We start from the raw sequence: 25,326 nt of genomic DNA, 5'->3' as shown, positions 1-25,326 counted from the left end.
AGCCAAGGAGGGGAGACAGGAACCCAGGAGAAAATCCTGTGTTGGCTCCAAGCCACAGGAGGTGCAGTTGTCCTTCCCTTAGGGGTGCTAAAATGGGAAGCCCATGAATTATGAGTGAGGGTCTCACGTTTCAAGGAGAGCTGTTCCCCAGAGTGGGGATGTGTGGGAAATAAGAAAAAGGACATTTTTCACTGTTGTTCACCAGAAAGCACTCTGGGAAGGATTCAGCTGTGGGCTGGAGAGTTGGCTGATGGTTGCCTTGTGCATTGGTTGGGGTGATGCCTTTTTGGGGCTACCTAAAAGCAGAGGCCAGACAAAATTAAGGGAATAAAAAGTGGTTCTATTTATTGAAGGGCCTTCAGACACATTTGGGCAGACAAAGCCTCCCAGGGGCTACACCCAAAAATGGACCATAGGTCACGGGTTTGCACACTTTTAAAAGTTTGGTCCATTTGCATATTGGGGGTTAATCTTCCAATTACAGCTTCAGGTAATGAAGTCATTGACCCCAAGTTTGCTCCCCCCCAACTCATTTCTGTTGTACATATCTTGGAGCCTGAGGCAGGGAGGTGTCCTTGACTCCCAGATCTGGAGACGAATTGTTGTGTCTGCCCAAAATGGGGAGACAGGAGCTAACACTGAATATGAAGTTTAGAGTTATACACTAAAGGTTTGTAGGATTACAAATACATGGGAAATAGAAAAGCTAAAATCCTGAGGCATCATGAGAGACCTGTGAACACCACATGAACAGAGATCTGACTGGATAAAGGGACACACCAACAATGACACTGCCATGGCAGCCAGCCAATGAGGGCTTGTTTCAGTTTAATTTGTTTAAGTTTGGTTAAATTTGGTTAAATTTGGTTACGTTTAGGCCATAAAATACTCGGTTTGTTTCAATAAATGATCTTCTTTGGAGCAGCAAGGAGGTCTGTGTGTCTTTGCTCCCCAATGCTACAGGGGTGTGGCGGGGCAGCCGCGCCTTGCCCAGGCTTGGAAGGACATCAGGAGGAAAGGTAAAAGGACAAAAATAGAGGCACTGCCCTGTTGGGGTTGCTTTCCTCTTCAAAACAAAGCTCTGGTAACAAAGGGAAAGGTTATACAAGGAATTCCATCCTTATCTAGGGAGCTCCTGGACAGGGAGGCCTCTCCCTGGCATGGTGAAGCTCTTCTTCCCTCAGGAGCCGAAATATTTTTAGCAAAGCAGCTTTTATTTGGTTTATCTCCTGGATTTCTTTGCTTGGTGCTGAAGAAATGCCCACCTTTCAGGAGATGGTGGGAGGAGATCCTGTGGGACAGCAGTCAGCCTGGGCAGGAATTTTGGGTCATGAACTACAAGCTTTGGGATGAATCTGAACTTCAGGCTGGACTTCCAGTGGATGCCAAGTGTTGATAACAGGCTGGAGAAGGGAGGGTTGGGAGGAAGAAGGTCAGGTCCTGGTGTAGCAGGGTTGGGGGGTGTGAGGACTCCCTGATGGGCACTTTGGAGGCATTTTGGGGCCATTCCCAAAGAAATGCATATCTGTATCTTTCAGGGCTATGAGGCAAACCCAGAGCAGACAGTCTTGACTGCTTTGCCAAAAGCTTAATTGCAATTCGTGAGGCTGAGGGGTGGCCAAAGTCCCAGCAACAACTGGAGAGTGGGAGTAAAGCAGTGGTGGCATAACACAAATAAATCTGCTTGGATTTGCATAACACTGGAAGCTTGTGCACCAGCAAAGCTCAGGCTGGGCAAGATTAGCTCTGCTAATGAGCTTTGCTAATCCAAGTCCTACAAGTGAGGCACAATTTGGGCATTTGACCCCGGCTGGGCACAATCACAGAGCTTCCTATGAGTCCTGGGCCCAAACCTGCCTCATTTTTAGGGTCAAGAGACAGAATCCCAGCCTGGTTTGGGTGGGAAGGACCTTAAAGCTCATCCAGCCCCACCCCTTGCCATCAGCAGGGACACGTGCCATGGTCCCAGGTTGCTCCAACCTGGCCTTGGACACTTCCAGGGATGGGCAGCCACAGCTTCTCTGAGCAATCTGTGCCAGGGCCTCCCCACCTCCCTCCTCTGCAAGGAATCTTCAATGTGTGACCCAAACCTGGTCACTTAAAGACATTATTAACACAAGAGCAATGCTGTGCTCCCTGAGGATTGACAATTCCCCAGGCCTGTGCTGCAGGATTTCTCTCCATGACATACACACCATGGTTTTGTCTGATTTTCCATTATTCAGCCCTTGTGGCTTTTACCACTTCCCTTGGGAGCCTCCAGCGAAGCCCAATCTCTGCATTGTTCCAAACATTTCCTGATATTCAGCTGCTTCTTCCTTCTATTCATGCCCAGCAGAATTGTGCTCCTGCCTGGCTGTGCCCTCGATTGTTTGGGGTGCTCCCAGCCCTTTAAACCAGGGAGCTTTTGCTGTCAGAACACAGAATAAATTCCCTGATTTCTCATGTCCTTGAGATTTGTTGAAATTTAAACCTCCCTCTGTGCTTCTGCCTAGGAACAGCAGCCAGCCCTGGGCAAGTCCTCTGTTGGTGTCTTCTCCCTTCATTCCTGCCCTGTGGTGGCTCTTCTCACCAGGCTGGCTCTCCACATTTCCCATTTTTGTTTTTGGTGAAACTCATTTTCCTCTAGGAAAAAACAGCAGCACTTGCTGAAGTCACTTTCCAGGTGCAGCCATCCCACAGCCTCAGCCCAGGGGAGCTGTGAGGGATGAAATGTGGATATATGGGATCTCCTGCTGGCACTGACAGCTTGGGCTGGGAGGGATCATCCTAAGGATCATCCAGTCCAACCCCTGTGCCATGGGCACCATCACCCTCCAGTCCCCTGTCCCAGCCTAAAACCCTGGCTCCAGCATGTCTGGAATAGGAGCAGTCACCAGGATTCAGAAAAAACCCCAATAAACCAACTCTGCTTCTCCTGATTTTCATTAAAACCCTGCTCTGCAGGAGGGGAAGAAAAAGGGAAGGGTTTTGGTGTCTCTTTGGGCACCATCAGGCAGGAGTGATGTCACAGCCTGGGAATCAGGATCTGGCCAGCTGGAGCAGGGGCTCTGCTGGAAAACACCTGCTCCCTTTGCCAGGGATAAGATTTCGGAGTAGCTGGATCCTCCTGTCAAGACAGCAGTGTCCATTCCCACTGGGATCTGTCCCAGCAGAACTGGGGAAAAGGAGCCAACAAACCCAGATCTCACAGAAAATACAGACATGGTGAGTTTCTGAACTCATTCTGGAGAAGAGAATAACCAGGAATTTCTTTCCTGGATGTGATTTCTGCAGGGAGACACCAAGGGCTTGATGTGGTCATGCTTGGAAATGGCTCCCTGTTATGAGAAAGATGAGGAATGAGAGGGAAGTCTGCAGAATGAATCCCTTCTCCATCAACAAGAGGAATTAAAGGTTCTGAAGCTACTTAGACAACCTTGGAAGAGCCAGATGAAATTCCTGCAGGACATGGAAAGCAAAGGAGTGAGGAGTGCTAGAGACAGGGAGAGGACTCTGTCTGCAGAGATGACTTTCCTGGCTTATTTGGGGATAAAATAAAAGGAGGACAACACTGAAGGTTTGGAGAGATACTCAAGTCCAGGCCTTGGTGCCACCAGAGGTTTGGATTTACCTGACCCAGCAAACAGCATAAGTTTTTATTTTACCTTTTCCCCAATTTCAGCAGCTCATGATCCTGCCTTTGCTTAAGTGCATTAAGTTGAAAGAAAGGTCTAAACATTTGGAGAAGAAATATCCTGGCATCTATTGGCAAAAAGCTCTGTTGGATAGGAAAGTAATGGAACGTTAAGTGCTGATAAATAAACAAACCGAGATTTTTAAATGAGGCCTTTTTAAAATTGCAAGGGGATGGCTTCAAATGAGCACTTCCCTTTTGTTTTTCTTCTCTGACATCTCTCTACAGCACTCAAAATTATTTAAAAATTCTTCTAAATGCTTATTTAAAACCTCCAAAATTCAAAAGATGATGCTTTGCACTTCCGTTTGATTCCAAAGAGATTTTTGGTCGCTCTGTTATAAAACTTTTCAAAAAACATTTCAAATGGAAGCCCTGACAAACCATGGAACATTAAGAATTCTGCAGCATTAATGAGCTCTTGAAAGGTTAGAGGATCACAGAATCATGGAGTGGTTTGGGCTGAAGGGAACTTAAACCTCACCCAGTCCCACCTCTGCCATGGGAAGGGATGCCTTCCACTGTCCCAGGTTGCTCTGAGTCCAACCTGGTTCTGCTCAGGAATTTTCCTTTAAAATCTTTTCCATCACCAACCTTGGTGTCTGTAAAGTGATGTTTTTCCCTTTTCCCCCAGGAAAATGCCACTATTACTGATCTTTTCTTTTAGCTTTCCTGGCAAAACCCTCAATGAAACCCCCCGTTCAAACACAATTAAACCTGTTGGTTTAATCTCCCCAACAATGATCCTTTGGGGTCACCCAGACACTAAACATTATTCCACAGGAGTTGTGGTCCTAAAGCCGGTGCTTTAAAATCGTGAGACCTTTAGAAGCTGTGCCACAGGATGAAAGAACGAGACAGCACATCATGAATGCATTGCAGACAGGCAAAAAATTCCAAATACAACAATTTGAGGCACAGAGCTGGTGTTTGGGGCTAATGGGGATATTCCCTTCCCCAGGCAGGGTTCCTAAACCACTCAGATGCCACCAAGCCACCCCTGGATGCTCCATTTGTGCCACAGCAGCCTGTTCATGGATTCTATGGATGGAAGGCTCCATGGAAGCCTCAGGATGAACCAAAGCCATGCAATATTTAAGGCCCAAATGACAAATGAGTTCTGCTGGGGCAGGAAAGAGCAGGAAGGGAAGGAGCAATAAAGGAACAAAGTTAATGCCTTGGTCATGTATATTCCAGTGGCCTTCAAATGCCAGTTGGATTTGGGTTCTGCTCTTTGGCTCCTTGGAGGGCTCCTAAGTGCCCTGAAGTAGGAAAATTGGCACAAGAAAGCCTCAATTGACTGAAAATACTCAGCAGGTTTGACAGCAGAAGAATTAAGTGTTAATCACCGGGAAATGCAACATGCTCATTTTCCGGGCAAAATTATCCCATAAATTCAGGTGTTCCTGCCTGGCTGAAATCAATGGGAATTGCACATGCCAGTCCCAAAGCCACTCCAGCACTGACACAACCAGAGACAGCCCAGAAGTGTCATTTCCATGGGATTTCTGTGCACGGGCAGCAAATTCTGCAAAGAGGGGGTAAAACTTCTGCTTCCAAACATTGTGCCTTCTCAGCAGCCACACTCTCCAATAAGATAACAGCCCAGTTTCCCTTGTTTTCCAAAATAACTCCAGATTATTGATGTCCTGCCAATGTTTTAACAAGGACAGTTCACTAAATCCCACCCTGTCCCAAGTCTAGGATGAACACCATGGGATCAGGGTGGGGACACCAAGTGGGTTGTGCAGAGATGAAGAGCCCAGGAGTCTGTTCCTTGTTTTTCCATTTTAAAGCAAACACTCTTCTGTAACTGGAACCAAGAAGAGAGGCAGCGTCCTCCTTTCTTCATGTTTGGCAAATAAACCTCTCTTAAGGGCACTGTGTTGGAAATGTTTGTACTTTATTTATTTAAATGAAAATACACAGAGTGGGCTGATAGCACAACATTTGGCCTATTTAGGAGGAGAAGGATAAAGGCATCCATGGATTACTTTGAGTGTCTTGGAGGACAGCGGGAATATATTGCTCTGGGGATGTTTTTTTTCTCATCAATACCAAAAATTTTATGTTCCATAGGGACAAAATTGGAATTTTTGGGTTTTTATGTGATCTCTACAGGTTAGAGAACGCTATTATGTCTCAGCCTACAGATTGCACTTTTCCAGCTTCTAGTTCTGGCTGTAGCAGAAAAAAATGTTCCTTATAAAAGAAAAAAATAATCCTAAACCAAATGGTGACTGAATAACCTGCTCACTACAACTTCTGGATTTAATGGCAACCACGGATGGATACAAAGCTGGAATCACCGCGGTGGTTTAGAAGGATGAACTCCACAAAGGGCATAAATCCCATTCCCAATCTCCTGTAACATTTTAAGGAGTTGTTCTCCCAGGCCTTGACGTTCCCAACAGCTGAAGATTTTTGTCAGGAGAGTTTAATTAAACCAATAACTCCGGAGAGAAAGCAAACATCCCAGCCAGGCACAGCTGCCTGGGTCCGTTCCAGCAGCAGCGAAGTTGGCACAATCACCACATTCTGCCTAAATTCTCTAAGAGGCACAGAAGTTTTGGGTTAAGATTTATGCTGCATTTAATCTTCAAGGGGCCATCACCCTCCTCTCTGATGGGTTTGCCCAGCCCGGGCAGTTTTGAAGCTCAGACTCAAGACGTTAATCTGCGAAAAGTTTTCAGTTAGCTCATCCTAATCTGTGTCAGAGCACCCAGCTCCCGATATCCTTCTTTCCCTAAAAAAAGCTTTCGAATGCGGCGGTGTTGGGTCTCAATGGGTTCCCACCGAGAGCTCTCAGCCTCGCATGAGAATGGGTGTGAAAAGCGGCCGCATCTCCCCAGGGATCAGCATTTCCATGCAGCCGCCTGAAAATGCCCACAAGCCACGAAAATGGGTTTCTGTGCAAATTTCCTGGTGATACTGGCTGGGTTTTCCATCCTGAGCCTTCTGCCAGCCCCACACTCAGGGACAGCGATGCCTTTGGCCACGCCGCCACCATTCCCCCACATTTTCTGCCTCTGTTTTTACCAAACCAATGAAACGGACCTTTGCCCGTCGGGAGCAGGAAACATCTGCCCCGCCAGCGCTCTCGCTCCGAATCCACGCTCCTGTTTTTGCGTTTCGTTGCACCGGGGGCTCGCAGAGGCCGGGGCTGAGCAGCCCGGAGCTGCCGGGCTGTTACATGAGATATTCAGGAAGTTATTTGCATGGAGGGATAAAAGCCCCTGCCAGCAGCCGGGTGCGCTGCAGAGGCGACTCAGCCACGGTGGCCACCAGCCCAAGGAATTACATCCCTCGCAGCTTCACAATGAGTTGTTTACTGGCCTTGGCTGCCTGTGGGGAGAGCCAAGGAGAGCGGAGGAAGAGGAGAGACAAACACAATGCGAGCGAGACGCGTTAGGGGGGAGGCTGGGCTTTAGCAGCAGCCCCGGTGTTTCAGCCCGATGGAAGCAGAGAGGGCTGAAAAGGGAATAAAATGAACCATCCGCCGCCTTGCTGCTGCTGCCAGAAGAGTCTCGTCCCTACCTGAAGGGCTGATATCGAAGGTAAGAGGGGGGAAAAGAAGCCGTTTTTAGGCAGAGGGCAGATTCACCGCGGGGCAGCTCCCAGGCAGACGCAGCCACGCTTCTCTGAGTATCTGTAATTATGGCCCTGGAGAAGGAAAGCTGAGCGGCTTTCCAGCAGGAATCCAGCGATTCAGGGCAAGAGCTCAGACTGTTCCAGTCAGCTCCTCTGAGAAGATTTAAAACAAAACAACAACCCCCAGCCTAACAAACAGCGCCTTTCTAAATCTGCCCAGGGAAATATTTGCTATTTTATTTCCACGGCCAACTTTGCTCTGCAGTTTCCTAATCTTACCCAGTGCTCTCCCGATTCTCAGCTCCCCCCTCTGCTCCTCACTTTTTTTTTTTTTTTTTTAATTGGAAGGCAAAACAATTACGGCCGCGGGAAGGAAAATCCGAGCTTTGAGCAGCTTTTCCCTGCTCGTTCCCATCGGGCACACTCTCCCAGGCTGGGTCCCCCGGCTAATTGCTCAGGAAATCCGCGCTGCTCATTGTCGGGCTGTCCTTAAGCTGCTAATTCCGAGCTGGGAGAGGCTCTGGAAGGGAATCCATGGATAGAGCCCCGCGAGAGGGACCCAGCGGAGACCCGGGGCGGGGCGGGCTGCGGCGCTAATAACACATCCCTGCCCAATGGAAAGCGTTTCCTATGGAGACCTCCAGGAGTTCCCCCTGCCCACAGCCCCTGCCCAGACATTGGGCCCATTCTTGCGTCCCGTTTTCCCAAGACGCGATGGCAGCAGCGCTCGGCAGCCCCGATCCCGCTCGGAACAAAGGCCGGGCAGCTGCCACCCAGCGCGGAGTTTGAGGATGAGCGGCTGAACTTGGACAAAGTGGGATTCCCGCGTGGGAATTACGCGGTTCGTGTCCCCGGGACACAAAGGACTGTCAGGGAGGGATCCCCTGGAAGCCCCGAGCCCTGGGAATGGCGGCGGTCCCGGTAAGTTCCCCCCTTTCCCGAGGCAGGAAAAGCGGCCGGATTTCATGGCAGCTCCGGGCGGGGGTTCTGGAGGCTGGGATGGATGTGGGGGATGAATCCCGCCGGGTTTCGCTGGAGATCCGCGGTGGTTTCCCCTTCCTCCTGCTCCAGCCCTGCCGCGGCTGGGGCTGTTTAAAGGCAGAAAGATAAACTCCAAGTTTTGGGAAAGTAATTCCCGTGCGAGCTGCTCCTCCAGATTGCATGGAAATGGTTCTGACTCCCAGCGCAATTCTCCATTGCCATCGAGATTCTCGTTGTGGCACTGCAGGTGACAAGTTTAGGAGTTTTCTGTTTTCTTGTTTGTTGTGTGTTTGTAATCGCTTGGTTACAGCTTCCTTTTGTACTTCAAGTCAGTGTCATAAAGACACTTTAGGCTTATAATGGGTTGGATAGAAATGTGGCATTCATCTTCGTTTAGTGGAGGACTGTTTTCCACAAATTATACAAAAATATTAGGAATTAAGTTATAAATATTATACTGAAAACTTAAAAAAATTCATTTATCGCGTTGGCATCTACTCCTTTAAAGCTGCAAAATTCAATAAGAAAAATTCAAAGACAGCTCTAAAAAAACGAGTGTCTGAAGTAAAATGAATGATGAACAACATCATTTAAAGATTTGGCTGTTTGGAGGAGAGAGGATTTAACACAGTATAAGCACATGGCAGAACAATTTGCAGGAAAAGTTTGGAGGTTTTAATGACATTCCCAAATCATTGTTTGAGACGAGACAATTGTGTGTGGTTTTTGTATTGCTGCTCTATAGGAACAGAACAGTCAAATCCAGAGGATGGGAAGTGCAAAGTTCACAGCTCGGTGATAAGGACATTCCCCCCTTGTAGTACTTTTCCATCTTCTTGCTCTTAGGAGCATTCCCTAAAAACACAACAGGCAGGAAACCCTGGTACTTTGGGGGGTTCAAAGCCTCTGCATTTTAAACGAAAGTCCTGAAACACAGAGGAGGGAGGAAGGGGGTGGGAGAGGAGGCTGAACAAACATTTCGCTGGAATCCTTTGAGGCTAAAAATGAGAATCCTCCTCAACTGATAAAAATCGATGTCTTCCAAATTCCAGGGTCAGGAGCTCAGCTCCACACAGACAAACACAAGAAATGCCCCAGTTCTGCACTCAGCTTCATTTAGGGCATTGCAATGAGGCCCAAAACTGCAAAGCTGCACCTGGGGTTGCTGAGGAGGAGGGATGGAAACATTCCCTGGGCAGGGAGAGGATGCTCTCCCAGCTGGAAGATGGGTCAGTCCTCCAGCAGTGACCTCATGGCTGGAGCACAGGAGCAGGAATTTAAAGTTTTATCCAGAGCTTGGGCCAGATCCTGGGGACAGGGTGCACTGTTGGAGGGGACATGGCAAAGCCATTTGGGATTCTGTCACTGTGGCACTTGGAGCTATCTGGGTGGATCCATCCGTGCCACTGCCCCTCGCCCTGCTTACAGCATAGCTGGGATTTTGATATTTCCTGATGTCTGGGTGTTACTGGTCAGGGCTGTGTGGCTGGAGTGGTGCTCCAGGATCCCAAAGGAGCCGGCAGGACTGGGTGGGGATGGCTCCTGGAGCACTCAGCCACCCTTAGCAGGTCTTTCCAGGTCAAGCCTGCATGCAGAGCCTCACTCTGCTCCTCCACACGTTGCTTCTCCTCCCTAAATAAGGATCCGATTTAGTCCCGGGGAAGGGGAGCCACCACTTTCCACAGAAGGGAAATTCTCTCCCTGAAAAGAGGAGCTCTTTATTCCCAGAGCAGACAGTGGCTCTGCAAGGCTTCCTCCTGCATCAGCTCCCAGTTCGGCCCCATAAAAGGGGTAAAGATCCACCCTGCTCCAGAGCCAGACCAGCCTGAGCTGACCCTGGCTGCAGGAAAATTTGCTGGATTATTTGTGATGTGTTTGGTTGGTAGGAAAAGGAAGATCTCTTTATCTTGGCAAGTGAAATTAAGGGACATTCATCAGTCCCTGAGCCCTGAGACAAAGGTGTGTTCTGGCAGCAGAGCAGATCCTTTCTCTGGTCAAAACATGAGCTCATCAGGCTGTGAGACCCTGTGATGCTATAAATCCACAGCCACAACAGACCTCTTCTTTTCCTCTCATAATATTCCCATTTTCCTTTCTTGAACCTGCAGACAACTCAGCCTCTTCCTCCCCAGCATGTTTTACAGATGGATATAACCATATTTAGCAGGAAAAGCAGCATCCAGCTCTTGCACGATGCCGAAATATCATTGCCTTGCCCTCATCTTATAATTAGAAATCTGATTTCTAAGAAGCTTCACTGCAGAAGCTTTGCTGGATAGCTGAGATTGGATATTTCTGCATTGTGGAGTAATTTCTTAGTTATTTTACTACTTTACAGAAAACATCCAGGTTGGACAAGGCTTGGAGGTAGAAGGTGTCTCTGTTCATGGCAGGGATTGAACAGGATGGGCTTTAAGTTCCCTTCCAACCCAAACCATCTTGGGATTCTACAGTCCTCAAAATTTCCCCTCAGGATAAGGCCATTTGAGAGAATAAAGCCCTGTTAGATCAACATGTGACAGTAAATAAATGCAGGGCACAGATCCCTCAAGGTCCCAAACACGGATTTTGTCCAGCCCCATGGATGGACCGGCCCAGCACCCAAAGGAATCCAGGCAGCCCCTCCAGCCAGGCCACCCTGCCAAGGTGGAATTGGTGTTTGTGCTGCTGTGCTGGCACCTTCTTGGTGCAAGGCAAGGCAAGAAAAGTCCATAGCTTCTGATAATGGGGGGAGAAAGTTCAGCTCTCCCATTTCAGCAAAGGGAGCGCAGAGGATCCAGCCCAACGGGATGTGGAGATAAGGATGGGGTGGCAGGAGGGCTCCACGTGGCTCAGAGGAGCTGAGGAAAGGCAACAAGAAGCCCAAAAGCCAAGGAATGGCTGAGGAACCACTGGAAATTGTGTGAGGGAAAGCAAAGAAAGGCAGCTTGTTGGGCAGGCTGCTGACTGGGAACCTTTTGGAGCTGTGAGCAAATAAACCCAGGCCTGTTGTTGGAGTCCCCAGTGGCTCAGGGGAACAGGAGTCTCTTATTTTTTTATGTTTTTTTTTTTTTTTTTTTTTCCTCAGCCACACTTTGTAATGAACCAGAGCTACATCAAGGACACGGCAACCTCTACCACAAACATTATTCCTAGGTGAAAACAACCTGGTCAGACAGGGTAACTTTGCTTTTCAGCACTTCATCAGCTTTTCTTTGCATCTAAATCTTCTCTATTGAATCCAGCACTGCCATTATCCAGCAATCCCTGGGGCTCCAAACAAGCAGCATTCCCTCACTCCTCCAGCACCAAAGGCCGGGCAAAAAGCCGCTCTTACAAGTGTTAAATAATGCAAACTTCGCCGAGAAGTTTGGGGGTGAATCCCATCGTTTCCTGGCGGCGGCCCAGCCCCTCTGGAGGCTGCTGGGGATGGGGAGAGGCAGAGCACGCCAAGGGTTAAAGGATGATGTAAATGGAGAGAGACATTCTCGGTGCAAACAAAAGGAGAGTCATGCCCTGAGGATCAGTGGCTGAATATGGGGTAAGGCAGTTCGCGAATCTCTTCTGAAGGAAACATTTTAATTAGCTCAATCCAAAACAGATACAGCCCAGAGAAGGCACCGCGAGCAGGAAATGCTTTGTAAGTCTCAGAGGACAGTGAGGAGACAACGGCGGTGCTCAGCAATTAAAAACAAAAAAAATAGGGAAGAGAGAAGGAGAGCGCCTTTAGGGTTCGGGCTGAGAGGCTCAGGTTTCCTTCCCTGCTCCATCCTGGAGAAGAATTGAATCGGGGTCCTGCTGCATTGGTGCACAACAGAAAGGAGATGCTGAGCTTGGAGGGGGTGCGAGGGTCCCCAGGAGCCAAGGCCAGCCCAGACCAGGGGACAGCAGCCGCTGCCACCCCATCCCTGCGCTCCCTCCGGCCCAGTGAGAGGCGATGCCTCCCCAAGCCCCCCAAGTTTGGGGTTTTTCTCTGAAAAACCATCTGCTGAAACCTGACTGAAGCGAGTCCCTCCCAACCCCAGCTTCCCACAGGTACCGGAGGTGATGTCGCACCCGCAGCAAGGGCTGGGGACTGCCAGGTCCGGTGACACTGAGCACAATAAGTGTCAAAGCCATGAATAAGAGCCTTCCTGCCCTGTTTTTTAGGCTAATCACCCGCAAACGTCCCCATTCCCCGGCATACCGGCCGGGCATTCACTCCGATAAACCGGGCAAGAATGGCCCTTTGAAGCTCCACAAACCTCCGTGGACTTCAAAGTCCCACTTGCGTCTGCTCTTTCCCCACTGTTCTCCAATACATCACTTAGGATTAGGAAATGAAAGAGATTAAAGCGTTTCTCCTTCCCAGCGCTCGGGATCGTCAATGGAGCTTTGTTTACAGGCAGCTGCTCCGCTTCCCACCCTCTAATCCCGGCCTTCCCCTGCTCCCACCGCACCCGGGAAGAGAACTGGGAATCTGAGCACTCGCAGGCACTCATCGAGCTGAGCCCAACCCCAAAATTGGTGTCCCAAGCTGTTTCCCATCCCTACACCTTTCTCTGGAGGAGCCACATCCTGCATCACCTGCTCCAGCTTTCATAAATCCACACTGCTGGGAAAACCGAGGCAGCATAGCTGTGCAGCACCAGCTCCTGCCCTGGCAGCCTCCAACAGGGAAAAATCAGCCACCAGATTGCCCCAGACTGGAGGTTTGTTCTTAAAGCTGCTGCCAGTTCACATTCTCAGAGCTCTCCCTGAGCAAAACCAACTTTTACTGAAAAAAGAAAGTAGAAGTAAGTGGAAATTTCATTGCAGGAACTGAGATGTTGAGTTTTTCAGATAGAAGAAAGTTTTGTTTTTTTAAAAATATAAATTAGTTTTGATTTTATCTATTCAAACAATTGCAGTTTAATCTTATTTTATCTATAGTCACCAGTCTGAAAGAACCCAAGCCCTACAGACTTAAACAGAATTATCATCTCTGCAAAAATCTGCCAAATCCCCAAACATCTCCCCACAAAAAAAAAACCTTATTTGTACCTTCTGCCTAATGAAAGTGGAACAAAGGAAGGAAATAAACGCCAAGAAGCTGCAGAGTTGAGTTTGTTATACAGCTGTAACCCTGAGCTCCATGGTGGGAGTAAGTTACTCATCCCACAGGTGTTGTAGCAATGGGGTGAGGAGCAGGGAGCTGCAAACCCTGGAGTGAATGGACTTCTTGTCAGGAGAAGGCAGAAATAAAGCTCTTGCTGTGCCCCAGGAAAATCCCTATTTATTTCCAGGGCTGGGGGCTGAGACCCTATCAAAACACAAGGAGTGGCACCATAACCTGGGAGAAAACCCAGAGAAACCTCCCCAAACCCCACTGTCCTGCAGGTTTTGCCTTCTCTACCTATAAACATTTGTTTCTCAAGATTTAAGAGATAACCTGAGTACACACCATGATAATCCAGCAAAGATCCTTCAGCCCTGGGAGGTTTTCCCATCAGGGCTGTGCCAGAGCTCCCAAAGCCAGAGTTCAAATGAACGCTCAGGGTGTCCTTCACGTCCAGACTGATCAAGTTCCACTCATCTGACATCTCACATGACTAAAAGAAAATGTGATGATGCCAAAAATGCCAGCCCCAAACCTCATGCTGGTGTTTTCCTGACCTCAGCTTGCTGCACATGTGGAGAACGGGATCAGTGTGGAGCAGGAACAATGGGATAATGGAATGACAGGGCTGCTTTTAAAGTTGTTTTTTTCCTGCAGTAATTCCTGTTCTAACAAACAGCTCCTCTGGATGGAGCTGCAGTCTGGCAGTTTGGAGGTGTCTTGGGGTGCTGGGAGGAGGAAATACAGGAGTTGTAAACAGGATACTCAGGCACCATAGGAAGTAACACCAAGTTTTCCTCTCTTTTCAGTCCATGGAGGATGGGATATTTTTACTATAAAAGAGCAAAGCCTGGAGCTACTCTGCTGAGCCTCACTCTGAATTACAGGGTTTTCTGAGGGATGGCTGGAGGTTTGCTGGAACCATTCTTGCTAGGAGAGAGAATATTCTGAATTTTATCACACTAAACAGGGGGTTTATTCCATAACATTCATCCCCTCCTGGCCTGGGCCCCAGTTGAAATATAGGATTTAAAGCTTTGCCCTGCCTGAAATAGAAAAAAAACCCTACTTTGTCATCCAATATTTGCTCAGTTTTTAAAAAATGTATTGCTTTACTTTTTCCCAGCAAGGCAACAGCAGTGGTGACTGTGGTGTCCATGAGGAGCATCCCACTGCTTTAATCCATAGTGGAAAGGAAGGAAAGGGAATTTTACACTTGGAAAACTCAATCTGTGGACTCGTCCTACAGAATTTAAAGCACATGGCTGGGTTTCAAAGCCACTTGTCAGCTTGTTTAAACACCTCAGGGTTCCATAGGTAAACAAGGCAGGCTGCATTTTAAAGCCCATAAGTTAACTAGACAATTGCTGGCAGGCAATTCCCAGAGATTAGACACTGGAAAAAAAAAATGGGATTTGACCTTGGGGCTGTCTGGAGCAGAGCAGGGAGAAAAGAGTCGGGTGATGGAGCATCCTTTTTCTTGTGTGAGGAGTATCTGGGTCAGGCTGCTGGCAGCACTCGGTCAGGAGCAAAGGTGAGAGTTCCAAAGGCACCTTTCAAACCTGGGTCTTGAGGACCTGCCAAAATCCAGGCCAGGTTGGAAAGTGGGGTTTCCACTGGGCTCCCAGGCTGTGTGAGGTTCCCAAGGACACCCAATCCCTCTGAGATCTCCCCAGGGTGGACCCTGGACCAGGAGAGTGTGGAACACCTGGGGTTCACACAGCCAGGGAGTCACATTCCAGCATAAACACAAACTGCTGATGGAGATAACAGGGATGTCTGCACTGGGAGGGAGCTCCAAGACAAGGATTTAATGCTTTAGGCTGAAGGTTAAGCCAAGGCTCAGCTATTCCCGTTGGAGGTCATGTGAGCTTTCCAATCCAATTTAGCTCGTGTTTAAAGGCATTTGAACTTTCAGGCAAGACCTTTCCTTTTTTCCTTTTACCACAGATCCAAAGAAAGTGAGTTCAATCCCACATTTGAGATTTTACTCCTGTCCTTCCCATAAATTTAAATGGTTTTTTTGGTTTTTTAGCTTGTTTTCCAATAAATTCATTTAACCATGAATTTAGTAGGAAAAACATCTCCACAGGAGAGGCCTCCAAGTTCCAATTCATCTTTTTGGATGTCCAAAGAATTAAGTCATCTGGGAAGGTAGATCTGGGCATCCTCCTGTCTTGCTACTTTGCCAGGTGCAAAGGTGAGGTGCTGCCTGCTCCCAGGGTCACAGCACCAGATTTTGGGAAGCCTGTGGTTCTCCAGGCATTCCCAGATGAGGAACTTGCCCTTTTCCCCCAGCAAAGCCGTGGCTATCCCAGCTTTCCCAACACTTGCCACTTTACCAGCAAGGCTGACAGCTCGCATGCGAGAACTCCCAGGAGGAACACATACAGAAAACATCTCATTTTGATAATCTGCATCCCCAATTGTCTCCAAGCCATGATTTGTTTTCCGTTTTATTTGTTTATATGTTGCCATTGCAACCTTTAACACAACTCAGTAACAGGTTTGGAGCTGAAACTCCTCTGTCAGGGGTTCACCCTGGAAAGGATCCCACTCTTCACAAGGGTTTCGCCTCCAAATTACTCCCGGTTGTAGCTCCTAAATTTCTTAGATTACAGGGAGATTCCAAACTAGTTCTTATTTGGTTGGCTGGAGTTTGTAAGGAAAAGGTCTTTCCCTTCATGACCCAACTTTGCTCCACATTTCCAAGAAGTGCTGAGCTCATGATCCAACTCACAAACCCTCCTTGCTCCAGAGGGACTTTTCTAGAGGAGACTTTCCAAGGGATTATTCTCACAGGCATTAAAAATACTTAAAATAGCCAGGAGAGATGATCCAGGGAGTTCAGGAAGCACCTATGTCCAAGTAAAAACATGCTCACTTCACATGTCTCCAAAGCTTGTTGAGTTGGGACAGTCTTACAAGAGTAAGCAGCTGTTGGTAGAGCTTAGAGGAATCTTTCTTGGGAAAGTTTTACACTTGCAAAAAAATTTCTTTTGGAAGTAATACCATATTTGCAGACATTTTTAAGCGGGGAAAAAAAGGGAAATATGGCTTTGGGAAGTGTTTTTGGTAAATATTTCTGAGCTTCAACAGTTTTCCACTTTGGAAAACATGCATAAGGATGCTCCTATTTTCAATTAGGAAAAAAGGCAAAGCAGCTCTTCTTTATCATAGATTTTGGTGGGATTTTTTAATACTTTTGCATCAAAAAAGTTTGAAAATCCATAGAACTCACCTTTGTGCACAGTTTAAAGCAAACACTACAACTTTCTGCTTTTCTCCTCTGTTACAGGTTTAGGGCAAAATTTCAGATGCTTCATTCTGTTCAATTTCTTTCCAAACATACTGGGCCAATTCCATCTCAGATTTTAAAGAAAAACCTTTCCAAGGGGAATGTTGGAATTATCACAGAATTGTTTGGGTTGGAAAGGACCTTAAAGCCCCTCTTGTTCCAACCCCTGCCATGGACAGGGACACCTTCCATAGACCTGATTGCTCAGAACAATCACTCTCCTTCAAACAGGAGGATGAGGGATGGGTGGAAGAAAAGGAAAGGCCAAATTCAGTAAATTCCATCTCCAACTGGGAAGAAACTCAATACTAGCAGAATTTGTAAAGACTCGCTTGAAAACTAATTCCTGCTCTTGTTTGCACATCCATTAATTTGGGAATTTCTCTTGCACAGCCACTTTGGTTCAGGACTGATGGCAGTTCTCTCTCTCTCCTTTAGGATGAAGGGATTCATGAGGGAGATGTGGTAGGAAGGAGTCCAGCCACCTGCCTGGAATGTGTTCCTTCGGGAAGGGACGAGCTCCCTGCCTTATTTTATGGATGTCACTGAAGTAGACTTTGAAGGCCTTTGGAAACCCATCCCAGACTTGGCATGGGAAACCACAGCAACAACCATACCTGCCTGACAGATGATTCCTTCAAGTACAACCTGTATGGAGCCGTGTACAGCGTGGTCTTCATCCTTGGCTTGATCACAAACTGCGCCTCCCTCTTCGTCTTCCTCTTCCGGATGAAGATGCGGAGTGAGACAGCCATTTTCATGACCAACCTGGCAGTTTCAGACTTGCTTTTTGTCTTCACTTTGCCCTTTAAGATTTTCTACAACTTCAACAGGCACTGGCCCTTTGGGGACAGCCTGTGCAAGATCTCGGGCACGGCATTCCTCACCAACATCTACGGGAGCATGCTGTTCCTGACCTGCATCAGCGTGGATCGCTTCCTGGCCATCGTGTATCCCTTCCGCTCCCGCACCATCCGCACCCGGAGGAATTCCGCCATTGTCTGCGCCGGTGTTTGGATCCTGGTCCTCAGCGGCGGAATTTCAGCCTCGCTCTTCTCCACCACCAACGTGTCCAACACCAGCACCACCTGTTTTGAAGGGTTCTCCAAAAGGATCTGGAAAACCTACCTGTCCAAGATCACCATATTTATTGAGGTGGTGGGGTTCATCATCCCTCTGCTGCTCAACCTCACGTGCTCCTCGCTGGTTCTCCGGACTTTACGGAAGCCGGCCACCCTGTCCCAGATTGGGACGAACAAGGAGAAGGTGCTGAAGATGATCATCGTGCACGTGGCCATTTTCGTCGTGTGCTTTGTCCCTTACAACTCCATCCTGTTCCTGTACGCGCTCGTGCGCTCCCAGGCCATCGCCAACTGCTCCCTGGAGAGGTTTGCCAGGACCATGTATCCCATCACGTTGTGCATCGCCACCCTCAACTGCTGCTTCGACCCCTTCATCTACTACTTCACCTCCGAGTCCTTCCAGAAGTCCTTCAACATCAAAACCCAGATCAAAATGGATTCTCTCTTCAAGACAGAGATGCCGCTCACAAAGACAGCGCTGCCGGCGCCGCAGGATGAGATCAGTGACCAGGCCATCACCAACGGAGGAGATCCCACATCTGAATCCCATTTCTAGGGAGATGTTTACACAGGGAGTTACCCCCCATTAACTCCTGATTAACACCACGTGGCAACGAGCAGCTCCAGAAAATGGGGGCTCACACATGGGGTTAATGAAGAAAAGCTGCTGGGGGATGACAGATCCTTGCACTGGGATGGTCCCATCACGTTCCACAGGTGAACACAAAGTGTGAAAATCTCAATGGATCTCCCTTTGGAGATTATGGACAGGCTACAACACATGCATCAACTCAGGAGGGAGCAGAACAGCTTCTTTAACCAGAAGATGCCAACATTTGGCATTTTCCCCCTCAGCAGTTGACATGGGACCAGTTGGGAAAGAAAAAATTTCATTTTTTTAGAGATTCCTGCCAATATTTCTGCCTTCTGCAGGTGCATCCTCATATGTTAACTCAGTAACTTCCCACAATATGTATGTTTGCTTACAAAGGCATAATAAAAGCTTGTGGCTTTTCCTTACTCCACTGCCAGAGTGCAGAGCCTGGTTTTCCTAGAGACTGGAATTTATGGAGAGGTTTGAAGTGTAAATAATTGTTTAGTAGTTAGGCAAAAAGACTGGCTTGGTGACAGAAAAGATAATAAGAAAAAAAAGATAATTATTACTACAGTTTTGAAAGATGAAGTTTCATTTTTATCAGATTAAGCTGTCATTTAATTTATTTGATTATTTTTTATGCCACCTCTGGGAAGGAGTAAAGGGCTCATTAATGATTTGTTGCACCTGGGTTTTTATATCCCAGGGGATTTTATGACTATTTCTGGGAAGGGCTGGACTGAAAAGTCAGCAGGAGAAGGGCCTGAAACCCCAGAGTTCTTCCAAGGGCAAAGCTCCCATACAGAAGCTGAGGCAGCCGAGGGCCCAGGAGTGCTGATCCCACCGAAATATGGACAAGAAGTGTCACAGCACCCAATTAAAGGAGGATCTGTGATTGTTTAATGGGTATTTAGGGCCTCAAGGTAACTCCAAAACCAGTTTGCTGCACTCTTTTCTTAGCTGGTTACAGCAATATTGTCTTGTTTTCCAATTAATTTATTACCTTTCTTTTTATAGATTACAGAAATATATGGAAAATTAATTATTTGTATGTGTTGCATTTTACCACCTGGTTCCTTTCTCCAGCTCTTGGCTCGTGTTTGAAGCTCTACAGCCCTTCCCAGGCTGGTTCATGCTTAAGTGTAAGAAACAGAAATGAGGAGAACAATTTCATTTGAAAAAATATAAAGTTACAACTTGTTAGCTCAGCAATCTACATTACCATGGCAAAGCTACTTTTAGGGAATTATTGCCAAAAAAGAGACAAATTATTAATTGAGCAGATGTTTTCCACTCAACTCTATTTTAAGTCTCTCTGATGAAGCCTCGTGAGATACAAGAGCAGCACCTCAAATGTGATCATTTAAAGCAACAGAGGTTTAAGTGTGAGAAGAGTTCAGTTGTAAAATGTTAATGCTTCCAAGGGAATATTTATTTAGCACTGCATTCACTTTGAATAAAGAAGTCAGTGGCTAACCAAGGTTGAGAGACCCCAAAAATGATTCTATTTCAGCCTTAAAATGTCAGTTATTGGAGAAAAGCATATGATCAACTCATTATACACAGAGAGCATGAGAGCAGCCAAAAATATTCTATTTCAGCTCTGAGTTACAGCAATATTTACTGGAAACTTGCACACAGCTCTGGCCTGGGAAGCTTTTCTGGAGATTAAGCCCACAGACAATTGCACTTTGGAGCAGAAGAATGTGAAAACAGGGAGAGATCGTTGACAAAAGTTGGTGGAATGAGGTCAGTGTGGCAGGACAAGGGATAGGCAGTGACAGGGAATTTATCAGCAGCTGGGAAAGGTTTACCTCCAGCCTAAGGGATGAGCTGGGCTTTAGGAAGCAGCAAAATTTCCATTTAACCAGTGCCTTGTCACTTTTCCTGCCTGTGCCCCTTTCCTACTGGACCCAAAGTCTTCACAGGGAATTTTAAAATCCATATTTCCTTTGGCTGATCAGCCCATCTCAACCCATGCCATGAAATGTGTGCATTTCAGAGAAGTTGCTCCCTTCAGATCAAAAGGAAAGAGAGGGATTTGCCAGGCAGGGCTCTCCCTGAGGAGCAAATCCTTCATCCCATGGCAGAGAACCATCAGCAGCTCTGACACACCCCAAACTCTGTGAGAAATGGGGCCCCCCATCCCAAACCCTGCCAGGAACTGGACTTATGAGACACAAGCTGCATTTTTAGGGATGAGAGAGGGAAGGAAAAAGAGCAGGAAGAATTCATTAACGAACTTCATTTCTAGGGGTGAGAGAAGGAGCAAGAATAAGAAGGATTCAGTAAAATACGGAAGGGTGCATTTAGAACCACAGAATATCCCGAGCTGGAAGTGACCCACAAGGATCATGGAAGTGCAACTCCTGGCCCTGCACAGGACAGCCCCAAGAATCCCACCCTGTGCCTGAAAACATCTTCCTACTTGCAAGAAAATTATTTGGAACATAAGAAAATGCTCTTCTCTGAGGAAAAGCCCTGCTTAATGCAGATTTACAGAGATGAGAAACCTGTTTACACTCAGCTTGTTCTCAGCAGGCAACATCCAACTGCCAGCTTGGAAATCTTATTTTAAAGCTGCTGCTTTACTCTTGCAAAGCAAGAAGTGATTCCAGAGTTTGTGGGGTTTGGGAGCTTTGTGGGACAGGGCTGTTCTCATGTCTGGTGGCTGCAGAACCTCTCATTTCCAAAGTCCTGAGACACCTTCTGCTCTGGGTGAGCTCCACAGACCTGATTTTTCTGGTAAAATCCAAGGGAAGAAAGAAAAATCCAGGCTAGAAACCACTGTCTGGGCTTCTGAAGGAAATGGTGAAAGAGAGAAGGGAAAGAACTGCCTGGGACTGGACAAGCTCCAGGCCCCACATCCATGGCCTGCCTGTAATCCCAGCATAATGAGTGTCTTTTTGGGAACCAAACCAGTGCCAATGCTTACAAATTTCTGTTTGCAGTTTTATGGGGCAAGAGCTGCGGTGGATATTCTCACATAAAATGTAATCCTATCATCCTGTGCCAAAATGCCAACTGAAAAGATCCATTATTTTGTAATTTAAGTCCTCATAAATTATATGGAGATCACATGATGACTGACACTCACATCTGCTGGGACAGGTCTTGACTAATCTGGCTTTTCTAGGTCAGGTACACTGAGTACACACTCCATGGTTTGTGGATAAATAACCAATTATGCATTCAGAGAGAGGAAAAGTCATTTTTCAGATGTCAGCAAAGCCAAGCTGGGAGGAGAGGGTGGCAGAAAAGTGGATTCCCAGCTTTTCTGGCTGAGGGGCAGCTGAGTGCTCCTCCCCCCACAAAGGGCTGCTGTCAGCAAAGACAACGCCACAACTTCAAGTTTAAAAACAAAATCAATTTAATTAAAAGTCACTGCCTTTAGAGGCTCAGACAGGACCCAGAGATCCTAAACAAACATTAATCATGGATTTCCTTGCTCCCAGCCAGCTCCCTGTTCCTATTCCCCAGTCCTCCTGCAACATTCACGCACCAGCTTTGCAACCCATTGCCCAGCTGGAAAAGCTGCAGCTCCAAAAGGCTCCTGGGCCCTCTGCCCAGCCCAAACCCACCCTGGGGTGCCCACACCTGGTGAAATTCTGTGCCAATCCACAGGGGGAAGCAGGGCTTTGTTCTACAGTCCCAAGAAGCTCCTCTTGGTGCCACCACGGCCCTACAATGGATGAAAGGTGCCAGGCCTTGGGTAAATCTTGTGCAAATCTCCACCAGCTTTGCACAATCAGTGCAAACTACCCAGAGCCACATCTGTGAGCCACAAGGGCAAAGAGGCAGCACAAGTCACGTATAAAAGTCATGGATTAGCTCTTGGATGAGCCAAAGGGCGAGAAGGTTCCTGTGCTGCATGTGCACATCAGCCAGGCAGGCTCTGCTCCTCCTATCCCTGCTCCCTGCATCGATCCAGCCTTGAAATCCCTCTAAAACTAACCCTGGGAAGTTTTTTTTGGTTGTTCTCTGTGGATGAGGGAGGGAGGATCCACTCCTGACCCAGAAAAACACATGGATGACCCAGAAGGAATTTCCCTGTGCCAGAGAGACACAGCACCTCTGAGAGCCTTCTCTAAAGCTGTGGCCCTGCAGAGCTCCCCAAGATACCCCATGCCATTCCCAGTGGGAAGGTTTGCTGTCCACAGGCAGGACATTGTCCTGTGTAAGTGTCCTGTGGTGGGACCTGCTGGCCACAGGGAGCCCTCAGCACCCCAAAGCTTTGCTGTGTCCACAGAGCTCCTGGGGCAGGATTTGGGAACAGGAACAAAGCAGCCCTCACTTCACTAAGCAGGTTTTGGTGCTCAGCATTAATTGAAGAAAGAGGCAGAGTTGTTCTCCATGGATTAGCTGCCCAAGCCTTGTTTTTGCTGTAATTCCAGGAAAGCTGTAATTTTTATTTCTGAATGCTGCCCCTAGGCTGACCCCAGAGCCCAGGCTGGTCTGAGTTCTGTGTGTGCCCTCTGGCACTCCAAGGACCATAAATCACCCCTAGAATCATGGAATTAATGTTGAAAGACCTCCAAGATCATCGAGTCCAACCATCAACCCAGCTCCACCACGTTCACCACAAACCCATGTCCCCAGGTGCTACATCCAGACATTTTCTGAGCACTTCCAGGGATGGACACTCCACCACTTCACTGTTTCAATGCTTGACAACCCTTTCTGTGAAAGAATTTTTCCTGATATCCAATCTAAACCTCCCCTGGCACAACTTGGGGCCATTCCCTCTCATCCTGTTGTGATATTTGTACACATCTCCTGTATCTCCCTGAAATTCTGTGCCGTGGAGATGCCGCTTGGAGAAAATCAGGTTTGTGGGAGGCTCAAGCAAGTGAGGAAGATTGCCCAAAACATCGTTGCTTCCCACAAGAGTGGTCAAAGCTCCTTTTCTCTGGGTACAGAATCCAGCCATGGGAATATTCTCCCTTTCCTGTTTGTTCTGTCAGGACCTGGGTGTGTTAAAGGCTCATTCTGCCCAATGCGAAATCCCTGAAGTGTCCAAGGCCAGGCTGGATGGGGCTTGGAGAAACCTGGGATAGTGGGAGGTGTCCCTGCCCATGGTCTTTAAGGCCAATTCCAGCTTAAACCATTCCATGATTTAAGACAGGGATTTTAAGCCCTATAAAATGTTCACATTTCACAGCAAAACATGGAGCTGTTCCTGTTTTTTTGCTCTGGAAAGCATCACTTCAAACTAACACTTTAACATCACATAAAACTAACATTTAACACTGCTGGCTGTCCTTGATTTTAATTCTTAAATTTAATTTCCATGCAAAATACCAGGACCTTCACACCCCTAAACCACTGGGACAAGCAAGGAGTGGGGTGGTTTCTTTTTGGGATCACTTGGCATATGTTTTCCAAGAAAACTGTCCAGTCCCTAAGAAAACCCTGGGCTGGCTTTTCCCTGCCTGAGGGATTTGAGCAATGTAAATATTGTATAGAAGTGACCAACGCCCATGTTTTGCACTGTTTGCTCTTTTCTGTATCTCTGTGGATGTGTGTGGATAATGAAAAAGGAAAGATTTTTCTGGAAAAACAGAATGTGTGAGTGTTCTCATTTACCCTGACTTACATAAATACACAGTGTTAGCTGGAATAATATTTAAATTTCACTTTCTCTGTAGCCCTCTCAAATCCTGGGTACATCCAGCACACACAGAGATTTTCCTGGAAACCCTCAGCATGGAAACTGGTCTTTCCTTTTTCTTGGTTTGTACAAATCCCCCAATTTCTTCCATCATTAACCCAAATCACCTCTGCAGTCATGGAATACTTTCTTGGAACTCAGTCCCTAGATCACTCCTAAGACCACAACACATGAAAAAACCAAAGCAGTTGCACTGAACCTATTTTAATTTATTTCCCCAAGTTCTCATCTTTTCTGCACAGGATGACACACTGCTAGCAGAATAAAATTAACCTTAAAAACATCTTTTGACCACTGGAAGGGCTGTGCTGCTTCCAAAGCTGGCCTTGTGTGTTATCCCTGCAAGTGCCATGGAACAAAAACCCTCTTAGCACCAGGGAGGGTTGAAATCTTACTCAGGGAGTCTGAGAACCTCATGGATGACACTGAATTAGCAGCTGATCCCCAGGGGAGGTGTTATTTTATATCCTAAATCAATATTAGCTGCATTAGGGAGCTGAGGGAAGTGCTGTGAAAGAAGTGTCTCAGATCTCCTGCTGCATAGATAAAGAGTCTTGGGAAATCATTTACAAATTTTACATAGGTCACACAAAGAAAAAAATTAACCTGTTTGAGTAGCACTGTGGCATTATCAACATGATAAATTCTGGCTGCTCTGTAACTGCCCATTACACACTGAAAACCTGGACTAAAGAAAACCCCCCAAAATAAGGCCTGGGACAAACCCAGGCCATAACCCAGCAGGGCCAAGTGTTGATTGTGCAGCTCCAGGGAATATTTTGGTATTTATAACATGATCAGCACCACTCAGAGCTCGAGGTCACAGTGGAGCTGAGATTTGCTCACACAACCACGGAGCCATCAGAACCCAAATTTCCAGCACATGGGCAAAAATTCCTCTTAAAACCAGGATTAAGCCTGGCCTGGAACTACCTGACAGGCCCAGGAAGGGATTTGAGACCTTGCCTCATTTTCAGGTTTTGGGCAGGAAAAAGGTTCAGGTTTATTAAAGGACAAATTTCAGTCCTAAGTCCAACAATCACATCCTGGAATACCTGGAGGAGGAATTTTCTCTTTCTGGCCTAGGGCTGCTGTTTTCCCCCTGGCACAGGGACAGCTGGAGGCCACAGACAGGGGCCCAAAGGATCCCACTGAAATTCCTGCACTCACCTCCAGATTTTGCATTGCAAATGACTTCATTTAAAGAGCTCCTTCCCTCAGGGTTGCTCAGGAGAGTAGTTTGGCATTTTCCAACCCCATTCCCACTTGTGAGAGATGACATGAATGGTGGAAGCATCCTGATCCAAGAGAAAGGAGAATATTGGGGAAATTTGTCATAATTTCAGCAAAAAAGTGAGGTTTTGGCAGTTCAGATT

The 25,326-nt window shown here is 47.3% G+C and overlaps 1 protein-coding gene across 2 annotated transcripts; it reads left to right on the top strand.

Annotated features, from left to right (window-relative positions):
- Positions 1-6,885: 6,885 nt before the first annotated feature.
- LPAR4 (lysophosphatidic acid receptor 4) lies at positions 6,886-23,839 on the top strand. Of its 2 annotated transcripts, none has more exons than XM_030967707.1 (2): positions 6,886-7,233; positions 17,041-23,839. In XM_030967707.1, the coding sequence occupies exon 2, from the start codon at positions 17,194-17,196 to the stop codon at positions 18,238-18,240; it is 1,047 nt and encodes a 348-aa protein (XP_030823567.1). In that variant the 5' UTR covers positions 6,886-7,233; positions 17,041-17,193; the 3' UTR covers positions 18,241-23,839. The 2 variants fall into 2 exon arrangements, with proteins under 2 accessions (XP_030823567.1, XP_030823568.1); XM_030967708.1 differs by lacking the exon at positions 6,886-7,233 and adding an exon at positions 7,633-8,188.
- The last annotated feature ends 1,487 nt before the right edge of the window (positions 23,840-25,326 follow it).

This window comes from Camarhynchus parvulus, chromosome 4A (genome assembly GCF_901933205.1).
Source record: "Camarhynchus parvulus chromosome 4A, STF_HiC, whole genome shotgun sequence".
Lineage (NCBI taxonomy): Eukaryota > Metazoa > Chordata > Aves > Passeriformes > Thraupidae > Camarhynchus > Camarhynchus parvulus.
Note: the sequence above shows the minus strand (reverse complement) of the source record. Positions and strands in the feature narration are given on the sequence as shown.